We start from the raw sequence: 25,794 nt of genomic DNA on the forward strand, positions 1-25,794 counted from the left end.
TATGAACAGAAAGAGAGGTAATGGGGAACATGGTTAAGGCCTGTGATACAAGAAGAAAAGAAAACTCAGTAAAACACAAAACTATGAGCACAGTATGCCATATCTTCACGCAAATAACCCGCAGGCTATACGTTAAATTAGTTCCAAAAATCCAACTGCGGGGTATACTCGTGTGTAGGTTATACGGTATCTCACCATATGATGTGACACAATCACAGGGAGTAAAGTTAAATGATGAAGGAGATAAAAAAAAGAGGAAATTTTTTTTTAATTTTTTTTTCAAGTTTCATTGTAATCTATCTATAATTCCAGCAGTGTGTGTGCGTGCGTGCGTGCGTGCGTGCGTGCGTGCGTGTGTGTGTGTGTGTGTGTGTGCGTGCGTGCGTGCGTGCGTGCGTGCGTGCGTGCGTGCGTGCGTGCGTGCGTGCGTGCGTGCGTGCGTGCGTGCGTGCGTGCGTGCGTGCGTGCGTGCGTGCGTGCGTGCGTGCGTGTGTGTGTGAGACCACTGTTTGACAACCTCTGGTCCGATCTAATTGAAACTTGCCAGGTATATTGCTGGGGACCTGAGGATGTGCCTTTTCAAGGTTTGATATTAATCGGACAAGTGATTCCCAAGTTATGGCCATTTATTTACCAAACCAATGACAAGACACGTTGTTGCGTGGGCGTGGCCGATGGGGAAGGGAAGCACAGCCACGTTCCCCATTACAGGTTACAACGTACGGGCTTCCGGAGAGTGATGACTTCGTGTATTCTAATAATTTCTCGATTTCTTATGCGCATTTATAGATAAACACAATGGCCCAAGTTATGATCGTTTTCATATTAGACGGTGTATAAATTTCGGGAACATCAGAGTGCTGGTATGCTCCGAACCAGGAAGTAAATTTTTTCTCTCTCTTCTCTTCTCTTTTTGTTTTTCCTTGCCACGACATTGCGAAAAGGTAAAATACGTTGGTGCTAATTGAATAATTGGGTATTAAAAATAAATTGCGAATAATCGTAACTGCGAATAATATCGAACTTCCGGGTCACGCACGTACGGGCACGTGAGAGCGAAGAAACGGCCTGTGTGGTTTATTTATTTATTATTATTATTTTTTTTTTTTACGGGCACGTACTAGTATCTTTAATTACAGTTATATTTGCATATTTTACCTCCACATACGTATCTAATTCCAAAGTTATTTAAGTTACGAGTAAAATGTCTTCCGTAAAGCCTACCAAGTCCTCGTTTTCTGTGTCGTTGTGAAACAGCTGAAGCAGCTCAGAGTCAGCAAGTGTGGGTCTGTCGCGATCCATATCATCACTCTCATCTTCTTCTCCAGAAATCAGACCACTTTTTCATCAACTTTCAGTTTAAATTCAGCTCAGAAACTTTTACGTTTTCTCTTACTTATTGTAACCACAGACGTTGTACGACAGGGAATTGCAATGGTTGGTCTGGACGATTTTGTGGAATGATATAAAATTCAACAACCTGCAGGGTATTTATACATTTCTAATTTCTAATGGATGAGCAGGGTTGTTTCTGGTCACATTGGTAAAGTAAACTTTAATTGTGACAACAACCCTTTCTCAAGATATTCATTTATTATTATTATTATTATTATTATTATTATTATTTTTTGTTTGTTTACATTGTCGAGGCTCATATGAGAGCTAACACACAACGCACAGTAAGGGGGGCATGAGACAAGAGGGGAGGGAGTGGGAAGGACAAAACAGTGGGGAACAGAGACATTAGGAGATCTGTGGAAGGGAGAGGGATGGGGAACATGGACATTACAGGGACTTTCAGGAAGGAAAGTAGGGAATTTGAAGGAGGTGGGCTTGGGTGGATTATCGGGGGTAGAAAAGATCGAGGATTTGGATGGGGGATGATAAGAGGTGGTGGTGAACAGCTGTTTTGAAGGCCTGGAGGGAAGAATGGGAATGAATAGAGTGAGCGTGTTTATTCCAAAGGCGGGGAAAAAGGAATGAACGAGTGAAGGTGAGCAGCGATTCGTGATTTTGGTAGTTTTACCAGAAGGGGGTTGTTGGCGGACCTTGAGCACCCTGTGGAAATGTGGTGGGGACAAATTGCAGAGAGACCAGTGGGGGGGGGGGCGAGGCTGGAGAGGAGACGGTAGAAGACAGAAAGACCACTGACCAACCTGCGGTGATTGAGTGAGAGGCCCAAAGACTCAGCCTCATTGCGGGAGATGCCAATGATCTGAAAGGCCTTGGTTTCTCCAGCGTGAAGCCGAGAAAGGTGGGAGGCAGGAGCACCAGCCCAGAGGGGAGAGCAGTACTCCATCAGGCTGTGGACAAAAGCTTTGTAAGTGGTCAGGAGCTCAGTTGGGCCGAGGAAGGACTTTGCACGACGGAGGATTCCCAGTCGGCGACTGGCTTCGGAGGCGAGCCGAGGTTGAAATCGACATTTTAATGTCAATTGGACATTTACCGCAGTTGTATTTGAAAAGTCGTTCATTGGTCCTTGACAACAAAGCCATGTTGGCTGCTGGAAATATGGAGATTGCGTATCTCCCGGTCATGTGGGGAGGAAATCTGGCTTAAGGGGTATACCCGTGTGCAGGTTATACATGCCTGAGATTTTCCGAGAGCACTTTTTCTCCAGGTGCCAGGTGCACCAGGGGGTGGGTTATATGTGTGAAAATACAGTACTCACCTGGTAACAAGTAGGATGGCACAGAGGTAGTGCACTCAAGTTTGAGCACTGGGGTCTGGGTTTGAATCTAGGCCTGACTATAAACTGTTGCATTGGTGATTCACAGCCAGAGCGTTACATCATAAAATGCACCATCCCCAGATGGACATTCGGCTGGTTGTCCCATATGTTAGAATTACTTGGTGGATATTAAAAATCCCACTGCATCTTTCATGAAGAATAGGTGAGTTATTGTCAGCATACTGGCTAAATTCCAAATTCCTACCACCTATAGTCGAATGCTTGGCCTGGCCAGACAGATCATGAAAGACTTGTGCCAAAAGCTTTCCCCCTGGCCAGCTACACAAGAAGGTGGTTTAAATTGGAAACATTGGAAAGTAGTAGTAGTAGTAGTAGTAGTAGTAGTAGTAGTAGTAGTAGTAGTAGTAGTAGTAGTAGTAGTAGTAGTAGTAGTAGTAGGAGTAGTAATAGTAGTCATAGACTTACCAGGTACCATATGTCCATCTTCTGTGGCTGGACCTCCTGGCACTAACCCTCGGACTTGCACAGGTTCTCCAGGAGAATCTCCCCCGACGACAGTGAATCCAAATCCCCGAGATGTTTTACGAAGAAGTGCTGTGACAGCAGCACCACGTAAGGCTGCAGCAAAGCCTGTACCAAGGGAGGGTGCTGTAGAAGAGACAATGAGAAACAGCTTTCCACATCAGCAAAACAGCTACTTTTATAAGACTCCAATGGCCCCTTAACAGGGAAAAACGATAGAAAGTTATATCTATTGGTAACAGGGATGGGAATTCTAATTTAGCTCGGCCAACTGCCAAATTTTGTGAGGTTCAGTGGGGCACCAACAATGGTCAACTTTTGTACATGGAAGCAACCAAAGACCACAGTAATGAATTGTGTGGAAATTGTCACGATTGGGGAAAAAATGCACAGAGTAGGTAAAAAAGTATACATACCTAAAAATTCACGGTCTTGTTCCACAAGATCATTCGTACTGCGAGACCGGGGCCTTTTCCGAGATGAGTCTTCACTGTCTCTTGTCCGTGGGAGAGTGACTGCAAAAGAATGTTTTCTTTCATTTGCTCAAAGTCTCATATGACTTTATAATTCACATAATTAATCCATGTAGTTTTAAACAAGTGGTACTTTCGACCTAAGCCTGCTCAATTAATCTAACGTGGCCTAATAAAAACAATCACATTATGTTTTTGAATTGCCAAGAGTCAAAATTATCAAAGGTGTACAATCATGAGTTCAAGATCGAACCATGGACTGTTGAGAGTGTCATGAGAAATGTCTCATCAGAATGCAAGCGTGCACAAGAAAGGATCCCAGGTGCTTATTCATCTTGTACATCACACATCTCATGAGGTAGATCAGAAGTTTAAAAAAATTATTATTTTTCCTTTCCATATCAGCATTACCACCAAATTGGCTCCTGCAAATGCCTTCAAAAACAAGCTCAAATGAACTAAGATCCTCGTCCTCTTAATGATGACGTCATAAAAACGAATATGACGTCATTGTGATGTATCAGGTTTACGATAAATTATCTGTGCTAATGCCCGGCTTGATTCCCGCAAACAAAATTCAAACAGTTTGCCTAGTTTCGGAGATAATGGTATAGGCGATTTCCATTAGCGGCGATATGACGTCAACTTTTTTTCTCGGAAGAATTTCCAAAATGGGAGATGGTTACTGCCTGCGCGTGGGCTTTCTGCATTTACATGGCAAGTTTCACAAAGATCCGATGAAAACTCTGGGTTGTGAAACAAAAAGTCAAAAAATAGGAATGACGTCATAAAAATTTATTTTATGACGTCATAGTGATGTATCATATGTGCGGTAATTCATCTCTGCTAATGCCCTGTTCGATTCCCGCAAACAGAATTCAAAAAGCTTGCCTAGTTTCGGAGATAATTTTTTAGGCGATTTCCATTAGCGGAGATAATTTGAAGTCACAACTTTTTTTTTCTAGGAGGAATTTTCAAAATCGGAGATGGTTACTGTCTGCGCAGGGTATTTTTACATGTATATGCCAAGTTTCAGGAAGTTTCGATGAAAACTGAAGGCTGTGAAACAAAAAAGTCCACAAGAACAACGTGGTTAAGACTTAGAGATCCTCCACGAGGATCTAAAAATAGGACCGCGCGTCCTGACGTTCACGTGGATCAGGAGCAACAACTACTCCAACCTCTCGCAGACCCCCGAAGACAATGACATTTTTAATGCTGTGAATAAACTTTGATACATCACGGGTGATGAAGGTTGTGGTTTGGTTTCATCGAAATTGTGAGTGTACTTTGAGAGAATCGAGCAAATACCTATTTTGGGAGGTCAAATACACCACCATAGATGTCTTTAATTAGTGCAGATTTTGATGCGGTTGATAAACTTTGGTACATCATGGGTGATCAAGGTTGTGGTCAAGTTTCATCGAAATTGTATGCATAGTTTTGGAGACGAGAGCATATCCTATTTTTTTGGGGGGGGGGGGCGTCAAAAAACCCCCGTAAACCCCCATAACGAGCGCAGCTTTTGATGCGGTCAATACACCTTCGTTCAGCATCAGATATGAAGATTGTGGACAAGTTTTATCAAAATTGTGTATATGGTTTAAGAGATAATGACTGAAGTGTTTACAGACTGACTGACTCTACGGAAAGTGCACGATCACATAAGCTCACCTGACTAAAGTCCAGATGAGCTAAAAATGGTTGGCCTTCTATTCAAGCAGCTCAATTTTGAGAAATGGTTAATCAAATGAAGCGCATGCAACGTACAAAATTTGTCTCATCGATACTAATAAATGTCAGTGTGTCTGTCAGTCCGTCTGTCAGTCTCCTCCATAACACCAAAACCATTAAATTTAGTGGCCCCAAACTTTGGAAGCATACTAAGGGGACGCCAAGGTGGTGCAAGAATGAAAATTGGATGTTTGGGTTAATTTAAACACCCCTTTTGAATATAATTTAGGGGGTGCTCATCACAAAAAAACAAAATAAGCCTTATCAAAATGGTGGTGCGCCATCTTGGTCAGCCCTCTGTCAGCTCGCAAGAGTCTTAAGCTGCCATTTTTTTTTCACCTGCTCAGCAATGCCTTGACTTGGAACAGGCCTGTAACGATTTCTTCATGATAAATATTTTTTTCCACTTTCCTCACATATCATCGAATGCCTGATCATCATACCTACGAATTGCTGGGTACATTGCAATGCTTATAAATGCCCGGAGACGCCAGCATCCATGGCTTTATTTAATTTCCACAGATGCTATAACCTCGCCAATCTCTTAAACCATGCCGAATTACAAAATTTAACCTCCAGAAATGAATTTAGCAGCAGTTCTGAATAATAAAACAAGTGTTCATTTGTCCAATTTGTACATACTGTAACATGTTTGGCGTCTCTGGGAGGTGTTTAATATTACGGATTGGTCATTGCTAATCGCTTGCCAATCCAGCCATTTCTAATGAACCGTTTCATTGGAGTGCTTCCTTAAGTGCTTCAAACACTTGGTGAGCGCTGTACAATATTCGCACGGTCACTGAATATTGATCGACTTGAACAAAGTTCAGGGGCCACTCGCCTGTGTTGGCCCCACGTTGTTTTGGGGTGCGTCAGTCGGTGGATGGCTCGTTAAAAATGTGCAATATATTTTGCACCACATTTTCCCATTTTGTACGATCTTTCATTATATGACCCGTTACCTCTGCATAGATAAATACAGATAATTAAACATTTTGTTTCTTCAACTGTGTCGTTGGAGTGCTTGCTTGGAGCACTCTTCAAGATTCGATCTCTACAACCTTCCATGGTGATACCACGGCACAGTTGTCCATGTGGACAGCTCCGGCATTAAGAAGGCAAAATAAATTAGATGATTACAATGAGTAAAAAAATGTTTTCAGTTACAAAGCAATGAATTGCCACTTCATGGCAGGATAGCCGAGAGGTACACACGCTCACTCTTAGCTGTCTAATCTGGCTTCAAATCCCAAACCAGCTATAAACTGTCATCCCGGTGTTTCACAGGCAGGGTGATTCATCAATGTCAGTGGCGTTTCTTGGATGGACGTTAAATTGGCCATCACATCTGCCAGAATCCCCTTCTCTCCCCTTCCACACTTTCCCATCCTATCTCTCTATCTCTCTATCTCTCTATCTCTCTCTCTCTATCTATCTCTCTCTATCTCTCTCTATCTCTCTCTCTATCTATCTATCTATCTCTCTCTATCTATCTATCTCTCTCTATCTATCTATCTCTCTCTATCTATCTCTCTCTATCTATCTATCTCTCTCTATCTATCTATCTCTATCTATCTCTCTCTATCTATCTCTCTCTATCTATCTCTCTCTATCTATCTATCTCTATCTATCTCTATCTATCTCTATCTATCTCTATCTCTATCTCTATCTCTATCTATCTCTATCTATCTATCTCTATCTCTATCTATCTATCTCTATCTCTATCTATCTATCTCTATCTCTATCTATCTATCTCTATCTATCTCTCTCTATCTCTCTCTATCTCTCTCTATCTCTCTCTCTCTCTCTCTCTCTCTCTCTCTATCTCTCTCTCTCTCTCTCTCTCTCTCTCTCTCTCTTTTTCCATCTCCCACCCCAATCCCTCTCTCTTTTTCTCTCTCCATCTCCCACCCCAATCCCTCTCTCTTTTTCTCTCTCCATCTCCCACCCCAATCCCTCTCTCTCCCACCCCCTTTCCCTCTCTTTCTCTCTCTCCCACCCCCTTTCCCTCTCTTTCTCTCTCTCCCACCCACTTTCCTCTCTCTCTCTCTCCCACCCCAATCCTACTCTCTCCCACCCCAATCCCTCTCTCTCTCCCTCCCCTCTCCCTCTCTCCCACCCCTCTCCCTCTTTCTCTCTCTCTCCCACCCCTCTCTCTCTCTCTCCCCCACCCCTCTCTCTCCCACCCCTCTCTCTCTCCCACCCCTCTCTCTTTCTCCCACCCCTCTCTCTCTCTCCCACCCCTCTCTCTCTCTCTCTCTCTCTCTCTCTCTCTCTCTCTCCCACCCCTTTCACTCTCTCTTTCTCCCCCCCCCCCACCCCTCTCCCTCTCACCCCCCAACCCCTCTCACTCTCTCTCCCACCCCTCTCACTCTCTCCCTCCCTTCTCTCACCCCTCTCCCTCTCTTCTCAGTCACCAGGTCTGAACCCAATCGAGTATTTGTGGGATATTCTGGGACGACTCCTGAGACAGCGTTTCCCACCTTCATCAAACAGGTGTGAGTTAATTGACTTTCTCCTGGAAGAATGGTGATGCATTCCTGCAGAATTCCAAACGCTGGTGGACACCATGCCATGGCACATACAGGTCGGACTGGCCGCTCATGATGGCACATCACCCCATAAAGTGACTTTACGTTGGAGTTTCCAGTTTTTTCGTCCACTACTTGTACATATGTACAGCAATAAACCACAAAAGCAGTTATCATTTCAATCTCATTTGAAGTATGAGTAGCTGCCTCGGTAACTTTTAAGAGATAAATGAAAATAACAAAAAGACTTTTCTCTCCAAATCACTCAATGGAACTTGTAACAGCGAACATCGAAATAAGTAGTTTGAATTGCACCTTGTGTTCGCTCAATGAAATCCAGTTTCCTGGATGTCTAAAAAAATCCCCAAAACTTTTATACATTGTGGGATGACCATCGAATTTCTGATTTTTCATGGGACATGAAAGCACACCACATTTCTTGTATCTATAAATATCATGAATAACGTATTGATGTAAATGTATAATGTTGCCATATACAACATCAGTGTGAGACAATGGTGGGAAAGACCGATTCAACTAGGACAGTGAAAGACTTGCAAGACCACCGTATAAGGAAAGAAAACGGAGATGTGCAAGCTGTATGTGACACTGTTGAAAACATGGTGAACCCATTTGAGTTACCCAACCAACAACTCCTGCATATATCTACAGAAAGTCGAGATGGTTGAAAGAAAATTCCAGACAAAATCCGAACCACCTTTTCATGTTTATTTCCATGCATGTCCGAGAAACACAGGTATGGACCGCATCAGATAATGAGAAAATGTACCTCCGTGGGCTTTTGACTTCTTTAGGCGTTTTGCTTCCAGAACTGGGTTTTCAAACTGTGTCTTTCTATTGAGGTGGCTTGGAAATGGGGTAACAGTGGATGAACGCAGCCACAATGAGTGTTTGCAGAATGGTTAAGGAATGGTGAGAGCCAGGCCGTAAAAGCAAAGTGGCAGAGGGAAGTGAAGAAAGAGAAGAATTGAAAGATCAATAAACAGGTTAGCATAATCTATGCTTCAAAGCACATCACATGCATTCAAATTAATATGTAATTAATCACATGAAGCAACTTTTTGATACATATACAGTATTATAGCTCACTTACTCCACATAATAAGTGCCATGCTTTGGGTCATCAATTCTTTCCCATCCATAAGGGAGTTCTGTGGAACACATTCACCAGGCTCACCTATAGGTTAGATGCATTTCTAATCTTCAACCAACCTCCATTCTTTATTTTTTTTTTATTTCTCTCTTCTGAGAGTTCATGGCATTTCTCATAACGGAATATTATCTGTACATACAGCCTTCGTCAAACTTCGTCCCAATGTCATACTTTCTTTGTTCATGGAGGAATTGGCTCAGGAATCATCATGTACTCCTCTGTAAACACATATTTCCACCATGAATCAGAGCCTTGACACATTGCCAGAGGTCCAATTCATTATCCCGAAAGAATTATGTATCATAGATATGATGGTTCAAAAGACCTTGGTTTTCATTTCGCCACTCAATAAGATCTGGACTGGAAACTGTCAGCAACAATGAATGTGATTCCGACATTATATATTTCTTTGTTTTAGCTTCTCGAGACAGTAAGATCCAGACAAAAGACAATACAGACAAGATATCTATAGGACTGACATTGAACCAGTCACTTCGCTGAAAGTAGTTGAACAACAAAACTTGTATATGTTGCAGTACAGTAATGCAGTTGATTGACAGTCATTCATTGCAATGCTTTATTCCAGAAATTTTTTTACAGATCATCGAGCACCATCTGTCCATTTGGACATCTCCTATTTTGACTTCTCTGGCCAAACCGCTGGGCTGATCCCGTTGAAATTTGGCAGCAAGGTTCTGCTCCTGACTGGTAAAGGGCATTGCAAAGCTCATTCCAGTCACGTGACTTTATGTAGGTCAAAATATCAGACTTAGTAAATCCCTAATCTTCTTCTCCACACCCACCAGTCAGAATGCTACCAAATTTGGGTTACAACATCAGGCAAGGGTGGGGATGATAAACTGTGGAGGTCATGCCGATCGCGTGACCGGAAGTGTGTCATAATGGCCGCCTTCGTCAATTTTTGGGAAAATCGCGTAAATTCCTTCAAAAATCTTCTTCTCCAGACCCTCCAGTCAGAATGCTACCAAATTTGGGTAACATTAAGACAGGGTCATAATGTTAAATTGCGGAGGTCATGCCGATCGCATGACCAGAAGTGTGTCAAAACGATAGACTTTGTCAATTTTTGGGAAAATTGCATAAATTCCTTCAATAACCTTCTTCTCCAGACCCTCCAGTCAGAATGCTACCAAATTTGAGTGACAACATTAGGTCAAGGCCCAAATAAGCTACAGGTCCAGTGGTCCTATTTTTACTCTTCACAACCCAGCGTTAATTTTCGTAATACACGCACCTATTTGCCCAAAAAAATAGGACCACTGGACCATATTATGAATTTGCTTTATGTTCCCAAGGATCAGACATTGCACGTCTTTTTTTATTCAAGTTGCAAAATGAATTCTCATGTAGTCATGAATAATACACCACCGTAAACGGCTAGCCTAGCACTAGACGTAACATAATAACGACATCCCAGACGTAACGCCATCTAACTGCACCGCCATCTTACTAAATCCGTTATCCAGACGCTTAGCATCTGGCATTCAGCCCCATCGCTACTGACATCAAATAGTCAGATATATGGGTTATGGTGCTGACCTGCCATCAGTGAAGTGACTGAACGGGTTGAGCGCTGAATATCCTCAGGAGAAATTAATATTCCATGACCCCCAAGCATTACGTAAATTCACTTAAATGGTTTGTTCACAGTGTAGAGGTCTAGAGAACACTCACACCATGACTTGGCCTTCACAAAGTCCAGATAATGACATTATTGAGGCTGCATGTGCTATTGCCATCTTCTGAGGTCAGCTAATTTTTTCAGCACTAATTTTGTCAGCACTAATCTGAGGACAGCACTAATTTTGCTGACCTCAGAAGGATGACAATAGCACATGCAGCCTCAATAATGTCATTATCTGGACTTTGTGAAGGCCAAGTCATGGTGTGAGTGTTCTCTAGACCTCTACACTTTGAACAAACCGTTTAAGTGAATTTACTTAATGCTTGGGATCATGGAATATTAATTTCTCCTGAGGATGTGTTTCTGAGGGATCAGAATCTCCCTGCATTTGTCAGATGTCAAGGTGCCACCAATTTTTTTGTCGATCATTGACATCGATGGCTGATAATGCCACCCCAAGCTTGGAGTTATCCTACACTTGAGATTTTCCACCTTCAAACAAATTTGCTAATTGTTGTTGAATAATTCATGCTCTTTCATTTTTTGTATACAAAGTCAAAGCTTGTGCAAGAGTTAAAAGAATGAATGGATAAGGATGAAACAAAACAAAAGGAACAGAGAAAGAGAGGGGGGTGGCACAGAAACAGCATGGTTGAGGGATAAAATAGAGGAAGATGTGGAGAAATAAGGAATGTTGGGGGAGGAATGAGGGCAAGCGGAGGAGACAAACTATAAATATGGTAAGAGGTGAGCTAAAAGGGAGGGAGGGGGGGTGTGTTAACGGGGGTAGAAAGGATCATGGATTTGGATAGGGATGATCTGAAATGGTGGTGAAGAGTGGTCTTGAAGACCTGGAGGGAAGAATGAGATTGAAGATAATGTGGAAGTTGGTTCCAGAGGTGGGAAGAAAGATGAACGAATGAGTGGAGGTGTGAAGCGATTCTGGATTTTGGAAGTCTGACCAGAAGAGTTGATGGTGGACCATGTGTGCCCTGCAGAAACCTGTGTGTGGAGGGGGGTGGACAAGGTATGGAAAGAGCAGAGGGCACAAGACCAGAAAAGAAGTGATATAAGACGTAGAGACCACCAACCTGTCTGCGATGTAAGTTATATATAGTCCATTGAATACTTGGATATATCTGTAAAGGGTCTCCAGCTTGACTCATCACACTATTTTGGATGTAATGCTCATTTCAAGCTTTTAGCTTAGTTTTTTTTTTTTTTGTATACCTTGGTCGAGGCTCGTATGAGAGCTAACACACAACTCACAGCAAGGAGGCATGAGACAAGAGGGGCGGGAGTGGAAGGGACAAAACAGTGGGGAACAGACACATTAGGTGAACTGTGGAAGGGAGAGGGATGGGGATGGGACAGGGAACATGGCGAAGAGAAGATGGACATTTCAGGGACTTTCAGGAAGGAAAGCAGGAGAAATGAAGGAAGTGGGCTTGGGTGGATTATCGGGGGTAGAAAAGATCGAGGATTTGGATGGGGGAAGATAAGAGGTGGTGGTGAACAGCTGTTTTGAAAGCCTGCAGGGAAGAATGGGAAAGAATAGAGTGAGGAAGTTTATTCCAAAGGCGGGAAAAAAGAGGAATGAAAGAGTGAAGATGAGCAGTGATTCGTGATTTTGGTAGTTTTACCAGAAGGGGGTTGTTGGCAGACCTTGAGCGCCCTGTGGAAACGTGGTGGGGACAAATCGCAGAGAGAGCAGGGGGGGCAAGGCTGGAGAGGAGTCGGTAGAAGACAGAAAGACCACCGACCAACCTGCGGTGATTGAGTGAGAGGCCCAAAGACTCAGCTTCATTGCGGGAGATGCCGATGATCTTAAATGCCCTGGTTTCGACAGCGTGAAGCCGAGAAAGGTGGGAGGCAGGAGCACCAGCCCAGAGGGGAGAGCAGTACTCCATCAGGCTACATATTCTTCTTAGCAACAGTTTTCAAGCAGTTATATATCTACTGAGACCAACGCTAACGTGAATCTTATTGTTCTAAAAGTAAAATTCATACCGGAGAGGAGATGGTAGAAGATAGAAAGACCACCAACCTGCCTGTGGTGATAGAGTGGGAGACCCAAAAACTCAGCCTCATCGCGGGGGATACCAATAAATGGTAGTTGCATGTTTAATCAAACTACTAAAAAGTTGCATATTTCATCATCGAATTCAACCACCAATTATTTTTGAAGTCAAATTTGTTTTATGGATTTCGCAAGTATTGTGCTATGCATGACATCTTTCTTGTTTGTTTGTCATGCTACTCCTATAGTTTTGGACCGATTGCATCCAGACTTGCTACATTTGATCAGCATGACGCTAATCAGTGTATAGGCATGTTTTTATCTTTGCCGGTAGTTTTTCCTTCAATAAAATGTTCTATAGAAATTCTGCAGAGCTCAAAAGCATTTCAGCAGAACTCACTATATCTTTTTTGGAACCTCATCAAATTCTATAGAACTCTGAGGAGAGGTCGGTTGTTCTATACAATCAATTCCACGTTTTATGGAAATCCATTTAAATATTGATAAAACTCTACAGCGAATAATGGGTGTTCCCTATAATTAATTCCACGTTCTATGGAAATCCATTTAAATATTTATAAAACTCAACAGAGAATGGATGTTCCACACAATTCATTACACGTTCTATGGAAATCCATTTAAATGTTGATAAAACTACAGAGAATGTGTTCTATAGACTTCATTATATGTTCTACAGAAATCCATTTAGATGTTTATAAAAACCCAACAGAGAATTGGAGTTCCATAGAATTCATTAGACATTCTAAACTCTAAAGAAATCCATTTAGATATTTATAAAACCCAACAGAGAATGCGTGTTCTATATAATTCATTAGACGTTCTACAGAAATCCATTTTAATATTGACAAAACCCTGCATTGAATGCATCATCATCATCATCATCATCATCATCATCATCATCATTTTACGGCCGTTTCCATGCTTGCATGTGAAAGCCGTGGTTCACCAAATGGTGCTTTCCAGGCTGCAGGATCACTTGCTAGCCCTCTTATTAGGCCTTTAACTCTAAGGTCATCTCTCAGTAACACATCCCATGTTTCCTCGAACGGCCTCGAGCTCTCCTTCCATTCACATTCATATTTATACACCTCTTCACACAGCTGCCTGCCCCCAACCTTTCCACATTCCGAACCATCTCAACCTACCCCTATGCATAACCTCACCAATGTTTTCTATACCTAACCTATCTCTTAATTCCATATTTGATTTCCTATCCTTAAGTGTCCCATTACACATCCCCCTCACCATTCTCATTTCATTTCGTTCACACCTCCGTTCATCCTCCTTTTTCATCACCCATGTTTCACTGCTGTACATCATCACACTTCTAATGCAAGCTGCACACAATTTTCCCTTTAATTGGAGAGAGGTCAGTGTTGATGTCAATAGGGGTAGCAACTCCCTAAAATTCCTCCAGGCACTTCTAATTCTTGCAATCACTGCTGCTTCCACACTACCACCTGCACCAGTCATATCACCAAGATAACAGAATTTATCTGCACATTCCAGGGCTATATCCCCATAAACTAGCCTTTTTACTCTAATTGGAGCCACTTGTTTTCATGGGCAAAAAGCACATTTGAAGTCGGGAACCACCTGCAGTCTACCCCTGATGCCACTACACCTCTTGTGCACCCAGCAGTTGCAAGACTTACACATTATCGAATTGCTACCTTCACCTTTTTTACAGACAGCACAGGGCCACCTCCCCCTTTTTTCCACACTTTCTTCTCCCACACCACGAACCAGTACTTTAGTTTTCCTTGTATTCACTTTCAGTCTTCTGGCCTCCATACCCTCCTTCCATGCTGTGTATTTACCCATTAACTCTTCCACACTGTCGGCTATCAGCATCAGGTCATCAGCAATGTCTGCAAAGAATGTGCGTTCCATAAAATTCAATAGACGTTCTCGAGAAATCCATTTAAATATTTATAAAATTTCAGAGAATGGGTGTTCTGTAGAATTAATTACACATTCCAGAGAAGATCAATTTGAATTAGTACAGGATTCCTGTCCCTACGTTTTCCATTGCAGTAAGGTGTTTTGAGTTATAAGCAGTAGGTATGTTTTTGCTTCATGCACGTAATCTGAGTTATTGTTTTTTTATTTTCTTGAGCGATTAGGGTAGCTGTCATTTGCCTATACACTACCCAAATAAAGGTATGCGTCAGAAGAAGTTACATGCTTGTAACAAGATCACCATAGGGGCAGGTACTCTGCTAATATATATAAAGCACAAGAGGATGCCATTTGGCCCATCAGGCCTGTGATATCCACATCTCATTCAATTAAATCTATAACATTACTTATGTTCTTTCAATATTCACCCTATTTTTAGCATACCTTTTAAAATCAATTAACATCGATTTATTCTCTAGGCAGGGGATTTAGTGATGCTACAAGCACGGAATGATGTACTACGATTTTTGATAAACACCAAGGTATCTTAAATTTCAACAATCGAAATGCAAATGGGATAGCCAGCTTTTATGTCCCCCATCTGAAGAAGGACATGCCCTGAGAAGGAGCACGCTTTGTCAGCACTATATAACAGGAAGGCAGTTTTAATGGTTTTCAATTTCACAGAAGAACCAATCAATGACTAGACAGTGAATAAGCAAGCATGCAAGAAACAAAGCTTTCCTACCTTTTCCCAAGACTGCAAAACCTGACCTTTCATGAAAGTCTCCCATCCAAATACTGGTGTGTGTGTGTGTGTGTGTGTGTGTGTGTGTGTGTGTGTGTGTGTGTGTGTGTGTGTGTGTGTGTGTGTGTGTGTGTGCATTTCATTTTTGGACAGGTCAGACTGGTTAAATCCATTAAAGCACAACAGTGAGACCATCATATCTGGCATAATACCATATCCGACTCGGTCTCCATTTAAGGTGAGGGGAAAGAGAAGTGAAAGGATGTTTGGAGGAGAATACAAGAAGAGAGGTTAAATTACATTACTTTCGCAACGATAATATGTACAAGACCCCAAAGATATTGAGAGCTTGCATGAACTTGTTTCATTTTGTCATAACTTTCAAAATTGCCTGTCAACTTCTTACCATCATCTGCACACTCCTCCAATGGCTTCTGCAGACAGGCTTTCCGTGGATCAAGCCAAGACGTTGTCTGATTCTCGTGACTATACAAAAGAGAACAAGACCATTGGGAAAAATCAATTTGTAAGTCTTTTTGCAGCATCATACCACATTGGAAATTCTTTTTTACAAATGAATGGGCAAATATTTTAGTTTATCAACTGGCAGAACTGGTCGTCTTAAAAGATGTAGATACTAATCACCAAAAACACTCCTTTATTGCCAAATATTTGGATTCGGGTGATCGAACAATAAGGTGATCCATCTCTTGCCGAAGTATAGACAAAAGGTGAAAAGAATGCCTGTTCTGTAAAAGAGAGTTAACACTTGAACAGCGGGGAATAACGAATGTTTATTACCCTCGCTGAACGAGAGGGTACTGCATTTGGCTCCGTTTGTTACTTATGAAATCTTTACCTTCAGTCATCTGCTTGTGTGTTTGTGTGTAGGCACGATAACTCGGGAACGGAAGAAGCTACCAATGTCAAATTACACCACGTAATTCAGGAGGGTGATTGCTAGCGCTGATTAGATTTTGGTCAAAATCAGTCAAAAGTCAAGGTCACAGTGAGGTCAAACATTCGATTTTTGATGGTTTGGTACAGAATCATCGTAGAAACTTCTGGTTTGCGTCGCTACCTTCTCTAGAGACAGCTTTTATAAGACAAGGTCAGAGGTCAAGTTGACAATTTCATAAGTACCAGTCTATGACTGCTTGTTACTTGGGAAATCTAAAGATTTCGTAAGTATATTGATGACTTCCGTCCTCTGTGTGTTTGGTTGTGTGTGTGTTTGTGTGTTTGTTTGTAGGCACAATAACTCGAGAACGGAAGAAGCTAACAATGTCAAATTACACCACGTGATTCAGGAGGGTGATGGCTAGCGCCGATTAGATTTTGGTCAAAATCGGTCAAAGGTCAAGGTCACAGTGAGGTCAAACATAATTCCGTAAATTCATGTGGAGAAATGGAGTATTTTTGCTTCGGACGACGTTGCGAGTTCGTTTTAACTTCAATTTTAATTTTGTCTTCGGTTTTTGCGATCGCTTAGGACGCTTAAAACCCGGTTGTCGAAATTCTGGTAAAAATCGGATGTTTTGGAGATGTTTTAAGATTGTATAAAAAATATTTCACTCGCAGTGTCACGGCTCATCACGTGGTGCAGCGCGCTCGAGCAGAGGCGTCGTTGAGTCATGTAAAGGTTTTGCGTGTGCGCGCCGACGGTGTTTTCGATAAAGATGGTGTTTAAAAGTCATTTTTTATCCCAATAAAGGTTATCGTCGCATGCCTGACTCACTAAGCCGTCGGATTATGTAAAGATTGTTGGTGGATGGCAGAATATTATGGTTTTGTGACTTTGATAAAATAATATTAAATAATTGCGTGGAGAAATGGAGATTTTTGCTTCGGTCGACGTTACGATTTTTGATGGTTTGATACAGAATCATCGTAGCAACTTCTGGTTTGCGTCGCTACCTTCTCGAGAGACAGCTTTTATTAGACAAGGTCAGAGGTCAAGTTGACGATTTCGTAAGTACCAGTCTATGACTGCTTGTGTGTGTGTGTGTGTGTGTGTGTGTGTGTGTGTGTGTGTGTGTGTGTGTGTGTGTGTGTGTGTGTGTGTGTTTGTGTTTGTAGGCACGATAACTCGAGAACGGAAGAAGCTACAAATGTCAAATTACACCACGTGATTCTGGAGGGTGTTAGTGTTACTAATCTCCCGACTCGCGAGATTTGACTGTTGACGGTTTTATTTATTAAATGATCCATGCATCAAAAACAGGTTTTATCTGCATAATTTCAAATGTAAGCATGATTGTAAACACACATATTTTTAATTTTTATTATAAAATTACTTTTGTAAGATGGAGGGTTGACGGGTTGTGAAGGTCACGTGCTGCACTTGCACTTCATCTTTAATTATGTAAATTTATGTCTTTTCCTTATTCACATTATCATATTATGACTATATTACATTTATACTTAACTTACAACCAAGCAGGTAACCTGCTCAATAGGGCCTCCATATGGAATATTCGAAACGCTGATTGGCTATTCCTTAAAACTAAATGATCCACGATAGATATATATATATATATATATATATATATATATATATATATATATATATATATATATATATATATATATATATATATATATATATATATATATATAGATATATATATATATATATATATAACCACCCACAACATCGACATTCGACACGAGGTCTTGGCTGCTGGCGTTGGTGCTTGCGTTATCTTTTATCTTGTGGTCATGGACTGTATTGTCTTGCCAATTGCTTTTGGAGATGTGCTGGGAAGCGCACACTTATCTCTTGACTGTTATTCAAAGAAGGACATTATTAAAGAACAGTTTATTCAAGAAGGCCTTATAATTCACCATGTTGACCATCTGGAATAAGGGTTTTAGTTCACACAGGTGAACTCTTAAACAGCAAGCAGTTCACAGTGGGCGCTCGTCCTTAAACACTAAGTTGTTCACAGGGTGCAACAGGGCATAAATGGGTGGCGTACAAGTGGGGGGGGGGCACCAGATGCGCCATGGGGGGCATTTCACCCAACTGCCCCCCTAGCGACGGGCCTGGGTGAAACTTTACACATATGACCGTCTATCAATGAGGAACAAGAGGTTTACACATATGATGTCATGTCACATGGTTTTGCAGCCATAGTGGATTTACCCTAAAGCCTAAAAATCTTCTCAAGAACAGCTAGACAGATCATGTTCCCCAAGGCATGCATATATAAGGTTGTGAAGGAATAATTGATGTCACATGGTTTGACAGCCATATTGGATTAAATAAATATATTAAATAATGTTTTCTCTGGAACCGCTTAATCAATCGAAGCAAAACTTCACAATTGTGATCCAATGGTGATGTGGAATGGCTGTTTTAAATTTCAACTTGATGGGCCACATGGTTTGGCAGCCAGAATTATTTAATTTGTTGATGTGGATTTTTTTTTTTTTTTAATAAGGCTCACTTGGCTGTTCCTGGATGGGTTTGAGGGTAGAGGAGTAGCAGCTGAAATGTGAATTCTATCCAGGTTCCTCATGATGACTTCATCTTTGCTTGTTTGGGTTCCTTCTGATTACTCCAATGCAGGACTGTACCACCCATTTGGTCTTCCATTCCATCTGAATTGAATTTGTTTTAATCTCATTCTGAATTCAATTGAATAATAATAAATAAATAAAACATCATGGGTCAGGGTTAGGTGTCCAATCAAAGCAGGGTTGCATCAAAGCGAAACGTCTTGGTACCCAGTCATCACTGCCAGCAGTTATAAAGTGGCAGTTCCAATTGTGTCTCCTATTAATTACGTAACACACCAGTACACAAACGCCATTCAAAATACACCACACAAAACTACACAAACACCACACAACACAAGTCCTGGCAAGGGTCTGCAATCTCTGATTGCTCTTGTTCTTGTTTCCTCTGCAAAGACTGGGATGTATTTTACAACTCCTGTGAGGACGCCAATTCAATAACTGAGATCATCACAGATTACGTGAAGTTCTGTGTGAACCTTGTGACCACAGAGAAAATCAAACGCATGTTTCCCAATTGGGTTACCACTGAAGTGAAGGCTTGTTTGAAGTGAAAAAAGAAACATACATTCCTGCAGGATGACTGTGTCCTCATGGTGGCTATGAAATAACTGTGCTCTGTCATCGCCAATTGTAAACGGTCAAACAGGGATAAGATTGAAGAACAACTATACAATGATTATGCTCGTAACGCTTGGAGGGGACTCAGAAATATGATGGGCATGAATGAGAAGGTGAAGGATGGTCGACTGCTCATTAATGTTCCCGATTTAAAATTAGCGGATTAATTGATTGATGATGTTTTATATGAGATTGATGTTGCAGGGAACCGAGTGAAATGTGAAAGTGTCTGTGAGGATCTAGATGCTCAAGCTTGTGCCATACCAGTTGTTTGTGAATCCGATAAAAGGAAGTGTTTTCGGGGGCTCGAGTAAAATGAAGGCTTATGGTTCAGATGGCATTAAGTCTTGTATTTTGAAAGACTGTTGCTTCAAACTTCATGATGTTTTTATTCGATTGTTTCAGTTACTTTTAACTCCTCATCCTGTTCAGGTCAGGCCAGCTTAGATCTGTGACTTGCTACAGGTATCAGGTACACCTGTACTAACCTGTTCCATGGTCGGGTTGTCGGCGACTAAACCGTCTCCCCCACCAGGTTTTCTGGTGAGGAGGGTGTTTGGATATGGACACCCAGCAGGATTAAAAACAAAACGTGTCAAAGGGCGGAGGAGCTCCTTGTGAGCCAACGGCCATCCATATCTAGTGCCCAACTGTGTCTGCGGACGTCCTCCTGCAGTTGGGTTACTTATTAGGAGGTTGGCGGCAGGATTTGCACTCCAGCCACCGTAAAACACAAAAACGCAAACAAATCTGAAAAACCACTCCGTAGGAGTACCTCCTGTGCAGCTTCCCTTCACAGGGTAGCTCACCGGATGACGGGATTGGGGCAAAACCTTTGGGACCCCCAATCTTTGATGATAGGAGGGAAACAACAGGGTATTATTCCCGGGTCAGATTGCGGGAGAGTGTGTCGGAGTGGTGCTGAGGTGTCGTCCACCAGACGGTGGTCTCCTTGGGTTAACCTGAGGCGGTCCCTTCGGGTGGGTGCCTGGGATGTCCTATCCCCAAGAGAGGATGATCACCTGTCTCTGTTATCATTTGAGCTCAAGCGTTTGGACACCGGTATTGCAGCACTCTCTGTGGTTTGGAGACTGGATAGTGGCGAGATCATGGCGGGTGGTGACATCTTCTATTGGTCTGGTCGCTCTGATGGTTACCATTCCCAAGGAGTTGGGGTAGCTGTGTACAATAAGCTGACCCCAATGATAGTTGAGGTAACACCGATCAACAAGCGTGTTATGAGACTAAGGATTCGTCACTCCTTAGGTGTCATTTCCCTGGTCTCTGTTTATGCTCCGACTGAGGCGAGTGATCTCACCGTGAAGGACACATTCTACGCCACACTCGAGTCTGTGGTTGATCAGTGCCCCAGAGGAGATACACTTCTAGTCTTGGGGGATTTCAATGCATCGACTGGAACTGATAGGGATGGTTATGTGTGTTGGTGTGTGTTGGTCCCCATGGGTCTGGAACTGTGAACCTGAATAGCACCAAGTTCCTTGACTTTGCAAGAAGTCATGGACTTAGGGTGGCTGGTTCATGGTTTCAGTGCCCACAAGCTCATCGCTGGACTTGGTATTCAAACGCTAGTGGTGTGGCAAAGGAGATTGACCATGTCCTCGTTGATGGTCGCTGGAGGATGATCCAGAACTGTAGGGTCGACCAGAGTGCTCAGTTCCTCAATACTGACCACCGGCTTGTTGTTACAAATCTGAAGTTGCACCTTAAATCCAGGAGAATGGTACCATCCCAGCCTAGGCTGGATGTTGGCAAGCTCAAGGATGAGAGGGTACCTGAGGAGTTTGCAAACAGGCTGAGTGGAGATTTGGGGGATCTGGGTGCTTTGGGAGGTCCTGAAGAGTTGTGGAGTGCTTTCAAGACCACCGTCCTTCATGTTGCCGGTGGATGTCTTGGAACTCACCGTAGGGCAAAGAAGAATTTTTTCTCTCAAGCGACACTGGATACCATTGACCAGTCGCAGGGCCAGGCTGAATGGCACAGCTGAGCTGCTCAGGGAGCTGAGGCGTAAAACTGTACGTGCGCCAAGGATGGACAAGGAGGCCGATGTGTGAAGAATCTGTGAGGAGGTAGAGCATCACCTGTGGTCAGGTGATTCTCGTTCTGCTTTCAGGGGAATTCGCGCATTGCGTTCAACCAAGCCCATTCCTTGGTGTACTGCAGTTAGAGCAGAGGGTGGTGGGCTCTTGACAGAGGAGTCCGAAGTGAAGGCCCGCTGGGCCGGTTACTTTGAGCGGTTTTTCCAGGCTGATCCACTAGCTGTTGAGTTGGACGTCAGGGGTGTTACAATCCCTGTTGCTGACCCTCCAATCAACTGTGGTCCACCTTCGCTTGTGGAAACACGGGCTGCGGTGAACCGGTTGAAATGGGGTAAAGCTTCAGGGATCTGTGGCATCCATACTGAACTTCTCAAAGCTGGTGGAAATGCTGCTGTCGTGTCATTGCATGCAGTTTTGTGCGCTGCCTGGAACACAGGCATCATCCCAACGGACTGGAAGAGGGGCCTTGTTGTCCTTCTTTGGAAAGGGAAAGGTGATCGCCAAGACTGCAACAACTACCGAGGGGTGACGCTGCTCTCAGTGCCGAGCAAGATCTTTGCTCGAATAATTGTTGATAGGGTTCACCACCATCTGCTTGAGCACCAGCATCCAGAGCAGTCAGGCTTCACACCAAAGAGGTCAACGATTGACCGAACCTTGCTTTTTAGGTCCTCACCGAACTCAGACGAGAGTTTCGGCAGAGGATGCTCGCAGCCGATGTTGATGTCTGTGAAGCGTTCGATTCAGTGAATCTGGATGCCCTCTGGAGGATTCTTGGCCATCATAGGGTGCCACCAAAACTGATCGATCTGATGTCTGAACTCTAATCTGGTACTGAGAGTGCTGTGAGATGTGGTGGTACCATCTCTGACTTATTTCCAGTTGTTACTGTTGTTCGTCAGGGGTGTGTACTGGCCCGCACACTTTTCAGCACTTGTATGGACTGGATTCTCGGGAGGATGTCGGAGAGATCAAGCTGCGGTGTATCGTTTGGGAATGTCAAGATCTCTGACCTTGATTTCGCAGATGATGCAGTCATCTTTGCGGAGACTTCAGATATCCTTTTGGGGGCCCTCAAGGTGCTGAATGAGGAGTCGGAGCCGCTGGGATTACGGGTTTCCTGGGTCAAAACTAAGATCCAGGCTTTCAGTGACATCTTGGATGCTGCTGTCCTGTCTGTGCCTGTTTGTGGTGAGGATGTTGAGGTCGTGGAGAGATTCACTTACCTCAGCAGTGATATTCATGTCTCTGCCGGCTGTGAGTCAGAGGTCAATAGACGTCTGGGTTGAGCCTGGGGAGTCATGGATTCACTGGATAATGGGGTGTGGGCACTGCCGGTACCTATGCGGGAGGACGAAAGTACGAGTCTTCAGGTCCTTGGTGCTTCCAGTCTTGCTCTATGGATGTGAGACTTGGACTCTGATCAAGGATGAGATGGAGACTTCATTTCTTTGGTACCATGTCTCTTCGGAGAATCCTTGGCTATCGCTGGTCGGACTTTGTGTCCAACGAGCAGTTGCTAAGAGAGACTCAAATGAGATTTGTTACCTGCATAGTCCACGAGCGTCAGCTGCGGCTGTATGGACATGTGGCTCATTTTCCTGATGCTGATCCTGCTCATCAGCTTCTCTCAGCGAGGAAGCCTCGTGAGTGGAGGAGGACAATGTGCCGACCACTTGCCTCGTGGTTGCAGCAGGTTGATCGACATCTCAAGGAGATTGGGATGGGCCATGCATCTGCCTGGGGGATGGCCAGACGGATGCTCCTGGAGTACTGGCGGAAAGTGGACGCAGCGACGCGCTGCTCTGGCGCATGCTCCCATACCTGACCTGACCTGTTTCAGTTACTTTTAACTCCTCATCCTGTTCCTATTTGTTGTTAAAAGTCCATCATTATTCCTGTGCTAAAACATATTCACCCAAGCCAGCTCAATGACTATAGACCTGTTGCCCTTACCTCCATCCTGTGTGAATGTATGAAAAATTTATCTTGAGGTTTATAACATTAGATGTTGCTCCCAAATTGGATCCTTTGCAATTTTCATACAAAGCAAGATGTGGTGTCGAAGATGCATGGCTCAGTTTGCTTTGCCTTATCACAAGTCACCTTGACAAGAATGGAACCGATGTTCATGTATTGATTTCTCATCAGCCTTTAACACGATGCAAAAATTTACTCTTCTGAAAATGTTGAGTGACCTGTGCCTGAACCCACATATCATCCCAAGTAAAAAAAAAAAAATGCGAAAAAAATAGGAGAAAAATATATACAAAAATACATTTTAAAACTATTTTTAGCTATCATTTCTTAGAAGCACAGCTGACCTGCTAATCTGCTGATGCTGTGCCCCTCCAGCAGTATAATGGCACTCATTTTGATGACCTTGGTAGAATGACAGGCTGAGTCAGCCCCACCTGGTGATAAATCCAGCAGTCAACAGGGCTATGAACTCAAGATCCTAGGATCCTAAGGCAACTACCCTCACCACTAAGCTAACACCAGGCTATTTAAAAAAAAAAAAGACGAAAACTATATTTTAAATAGTCAGTTTCAAAAAAAACAACAAGAGGAAATAAATAGGAGAAAAAATATGCCAAAATAGGCAGTTTTTGAACAAAAGAAATAGGGGAAACCCCACTTTGGTGTAAAAAACAAAGTATAGAAAAATAGTAAAAAAAATAGCAGCAAATTCGGTGTAAAAAACAAAGTCCAGGAAAATAGTGAAAAAATAACAACCACTTTGGTGTAAAACAAACAATGTACAGCAAAATAGTGAAAAAAAATAGCAGCAAATTGGGTGTAAAAAAAAACAATGGGAAAAATAGTGAAAAAATAGCAACCAGTTTGGTGTAAACTGTAAAACAAACAATGTACAGAAAAATAGTGAAAAAATAGCTACACATCTGGGATAAAAAAAACAAAGTCCAGGAAAATAGTGAAAAAATAGCAACTACTTTGGTGTAAAAAAAAAACAATTGAAACGAGAGGGGGAACACTCGGTTGAGTGCAAAACCTCCACCGCCAATACTGCTGGGTCACTTAAGTGAACCTGATATCCTATTCATTGTAGGTCAAAACGTATCAGAGTCTACTGAACCAGGATTGAATAAACTAAACTAGATCGACGCGCATGTAGAAATGGCCAAAGAAAAAATAAAAAAAAAGAAAAAAAAAATCGAAATTTTTTTGAAAAAAAAAAGTTGCAAATTTTTTTTTTTCCTCAAGCAAATGTTTTTGGGGGTTGGAAATCACTTAAAACATGTAGAAATGCAAAAAAATTCAAATATTTTTCAAATAAAATCGAATTTTTTTTGAAAAAAAGTTGCAAAATTTTTTTTTTCTCCAACAAATTTTTTTTTTGTTTGGAAATCACTTAAAACATGAAGAAATGCAAAAACAAAAATTCAAATATATTTTCAAAATGGCCACCATAGCGGCCATATTGGACTGTGGACCAAGTCCAAAATCTAATGGCATGATCCTTGGACCATACCTAATCCCCCCACCAAGTTTCGTCGAAATCCGTCCAGGAGTTTTTCCGAAATACTGTTCACAAACAAACAAACAAGCAGTCATAGACTGGAACTTACGAAATCGTCAACTTCACCTCTGACCTTGTCTAATAAAAGCTGTCTGGAGAGAAGGTGGCGACGCAAACCAGAAGTTTCTACGATGATTCTGTTCCAAACCATCAAAAATGAAATGTTTTGGATGTTTGACCTCACTGTGACCTTGACCTTTGACCGATTTTGACCAAAATCTAATCAGCGCTAGCCATCACCCTCCTGAATCACGTGGTGCAATTTGACATTGGTAGCTTCTTCCGTTCTCGAGTTATCTGTACCAAACCATCAAAAATCGAATATTTGACCTCACCGTGACCTTGACCTTTGACCGATTTTGACCAAAATCTAACCAGCACTGGCCATCAGCCTCCTGAATCACGTGGTGTAAGTTGACATTGGTAGCTTCTTCCCTTCTCGAGTTATCGTGCCTACAAACAAACAAACAAACATACAAACATACAAACAAACAGAAACGGAAGTCATCAATATACTTACGAAATCTTTAGATTTCGTAATTAACAAACAAGCAGGCAGTCACAGACTGGTACTTACGAAATCGTCAACTT

General features: G+C 42.5%; 1 protein-coding gene across 1 annotated transcript in view; it reads right to left on the reverse strand.

The window, feature by feature from the left end:
- LOC147018963 (membrane-associated guanylate kinase, WW and PDZ domain-containing protein 2-like) overlaps positions 1-25,794 on the reverse strand; it is a 97,968-nt gene that overhangs the window by 53,124 nt on the left and 19,050 nt on the right. Inside the window, exons 4-8 of the mRNA XM_085899084.1 lie at positions 15,869-15,948; positions 9,067-9,124; positions 8,743-8,819; positions 3,631-3,729; positions 3,158-3,340 (exon numbers count right to left, since the gene is read on the reverse strand). Of these exons, the coding sequence (XP_085755210.1) occupies positions 3,158-3,340; positions 3,631-3,729; positions 8,743-8,819; positions 9,067-9,124; positions 15,869-15,948 (497 nt within the window). The remainder of the gene's footprint in view (positions 1-3,157; positions 3,341-3,630; positions 3,730-8,742; positions 8,820-9,066; positions 9,125-15,868; positions 15,949-25,794) is intronic.

Source organism: Eptatretus burgeri, chromosome 10 (assembly GCF_056783735.1).
Source record: "Eptatretus burgeri isolate ZD-2024b chromosome 10, Ebu_testis_v1, whole genome shotgun sequence".
NCBI classification, from domain to species: Eukaryota; Metazoa; Chordata; class Myxini; order Myxiniformes; family Myxinidae; genus Eptatretus; species Eptatretus burgeri.